The sequence below is a fragment of the Gadus morhua genome, chromosome 20 (genome assembly GCF_902167405.1).
Source record: "Gadus morhua chromosome 20, gadMor3.0, whole genome shotgun sequence".
NCBI lineage: Eukaryota > Metazoa > Chordata > Actinopteri > Gadiformes > Gadidae > Gadus > Gadus morhua.
In genome coordinates this window covers 4,836,402-4,838,901 of record NC_044067.1, presented here as the reverse complement: position 1 = coordinate 4,838,901, position 2,500 = coordinate 4,836,402, and the positions used below count along the sequence as shown (strand labels likewise).

Here is a 2,500-nt window from a genome sequence, read left to right as displayed (position 1 = left end):
TCTATCAGCTATGATCTGTTCTGTTCTCTTCCCTCCTGACTTCTGTCTCCTCTCCTGACTTCTGTCTCCTCTCTTGACTTCTGTCTCCTCTCCTGACTTCTGTTTCCTTTCCTAACTTCTGTCTCCTCTCCTGCCTCCTCTCCTCTCCTGACCTATGTCTCCTCTCCTGTCCCTGTGCCTATCTCCTTCCCTGTCTCCTCTCCTGACCTGTGTCTGCTCTCTTGACCCATTTCCCCTCTTCTCTCCTTCCCTGTCTCCTCTCCTGACTTCTGTCTCCTCTCCTGACTTCTGTCTCCTCTCCTGACCCTGTGTCCTACCTCCTTCCTTGTGTCCTTTCTCTTTCCCTGTGTCTCCTCTCTTTCCCTGTGTCTCCTCTCCTCTTCTCTCCTTCCCTGTCTCCTCTCCTGACCTGTGTCTCCTCTCCTCTTCTCTCCTTCCCTGTCTCCACCCCTGACCCTGTCTCCTCTCCTCTCCTACCCTGTCTCCTCCCCTGACCCTGTCTCCTCTCTCCTCGTCCCCCAGCCGAGGAGCAGAAGCCCGCCCTGCGGGAGGAGCACGCGTGCGTGTGCCAGGGCAGCTCGTGCGTGACGGGCGAGCGCTGCATGGGCCACCAGTGTTTCTCTTCCCTGGCCCTCAACGGCGACGCGCTCGTCTCCCAGAAGGGCTGCTTCAAGGTGTACGAGCAGAGCACCATGACCTGCAAGACCCCGCCCTCCCGGGACCAGATCGTGGAGTGTTGCCATGGACACCTGTGTAACCTGAACATCACCGTGGCACTTCCTGTGCAAGGTACTGCCTGCCGCCGCCGCCGCCGCTGCTCGCAATCAACACGTTTTTGTTTCGTTCGTTTTATTTTTTGTCGTTTTTCTGTATCGGAGCGGTTTCATCACACCCTCCGGCTAGACGCCCGCGCACACAAAAGGAGCAGGTGCGCCATTCAGGAGACTATCACAGACACGCCGTCTTTTATTTGGGCCGTGGCTCACACCGCGCCGTCGTATCCAGTAGCCGTGGTTAAGTCGGAGGCACATACGCAAAAAAAAATAACAGTTTCTAACCCAGACAGGTTCTGCTGCCTTGGGGGTGAGGTTGCCCAGCAGGGTGAGCTCTGCCCTGGGTAGATAAAGTGAGGGGTCGGGGGGGGGGGGCTGGGGCTTGGGGGGATGCTACCCTATCTACTGGCCCCTGTCCTCTAGATTACAGGGGGGGGGGGTGTCCTCAGAGACGAGTCCTCTGCAATGAAATTGTCTTCTTTCTTGGCCAGCCACTGTTGCCGTGGGTTACATGTGTGGCTGGGCACACAGCAGGTGGTAGGCACACACACAGAGAGAGAGGAGGAGGAGGAGGAGGAGGAAGAATATTGTTTAGTCATGGTCCGCATGGCCGCCTCCTCCTCCTCCTCCTCATGGGGACTCTTCAGGACGACGAGGTGTGTGTGTGTGTGTGTGTGTGTGTGTGTGTGTGTGTGCGACTGCAGGGAGGAAGTGATGGAGGAGGCGACGTTTTATAGAGGGGAACTGATGTGGCAGAGAGATGCAGATAACGTGCAGCAAGTGAAGTAGGAGGAGAAGTCTGCAAAGAGAGGAGTTGGAGACATGCTGTCTGCGCTGTGGGATGCATACTTTCCCCTGGAATGTTTGAGCGTGTGTGCATGTGTGTGGGCGTGTGCGCGAGTGTGTGTGTGTGTGTGTGTGTGTGTGTGTGTGTGTGTCCTCCGCCCGTGTACGCGTGCCCGTGCGGGCGCGCCCTGCGCACACCACCTCTGCATGTTCCAGCCCTCCTCAGTGGGAGCAGGGCTGCAGCGTGTTTGGCTTGGCGTCGCCGCACACCGGGCCGCTTCCTGTGTGGCCCACTGCAGAGCAGGGAGGGAGGAGTAGGGGGAGGGGGGGGAGGGGTGCAAGGAGTTGGTTTCCATGGTAACCCAGCCCCCACTTCAACCGAGGTGATGGCTGAGTCAGGCCCAGGTCGGGGTGGCCGGCCCCCCCCCCCCCCCCCCCCCTCCCCCCTCCATCCCATCCCACCCCACCTCACATGCGGGAGGAGGACCAGGGAGCAAACGAGGGACGAATCATGACATTGTTTATCTTGTGTCTGTGCTAATTTTATAGCCTGTAGTCCCAAACCCTCGACTTAACTCCTCCCTCTCCTCTTGTCTCCTCCCCCTCGAACCCGCCCCCGCCCCCGCCCAGCCGACGAGGCCCTGAGCTACAGCGTCACCACCCTGGCCATCGTCATCGTGGCGCCCGTCATCGTGCTGGTCGTCCTGTCCACCATCGCCATCCTGGTGTTCCGGCGGATCCACCACAACCAGATGGAGAGGCTGTCGGCGCGCGACGCCGAGTACGGCACCATCGACGGCCTCATCGCCTCCAACGTGGGGGAGAGCACCCTGGCGGTGAGTGTGGGGGGGGGGGGGTTGGATCGTGGTGCTATGCTGCTAAGGTCGTCCTCAATGGGGGACTGTGGAGAGTGGAGCGGAGGAAATGCTCTTAAAGCAATC

The 2,500-nt window shown here is 59.5% G+C and overlaps 1 protein-coding gene across 1 annotated transcript in view; it reads left to right on the top strand.

Annotated features, from left to right (window-relative positions):
* Positions 1-2,500, top strand: part of acvr1l (activin A receptor, type 1 like) — a 26,504-nt gene that overhangs the window by 13,970 nt on the left and 10,034 nt on the right. The window contains 2 exon segments of the mRNA XM_030343577.1: positions 523-789; positions 2,190-2,395. Of these exon segments, the coding sequence (XP_030199437.1) occupies positions 523-789; positions 2,190-2,395 (473 nt within the window).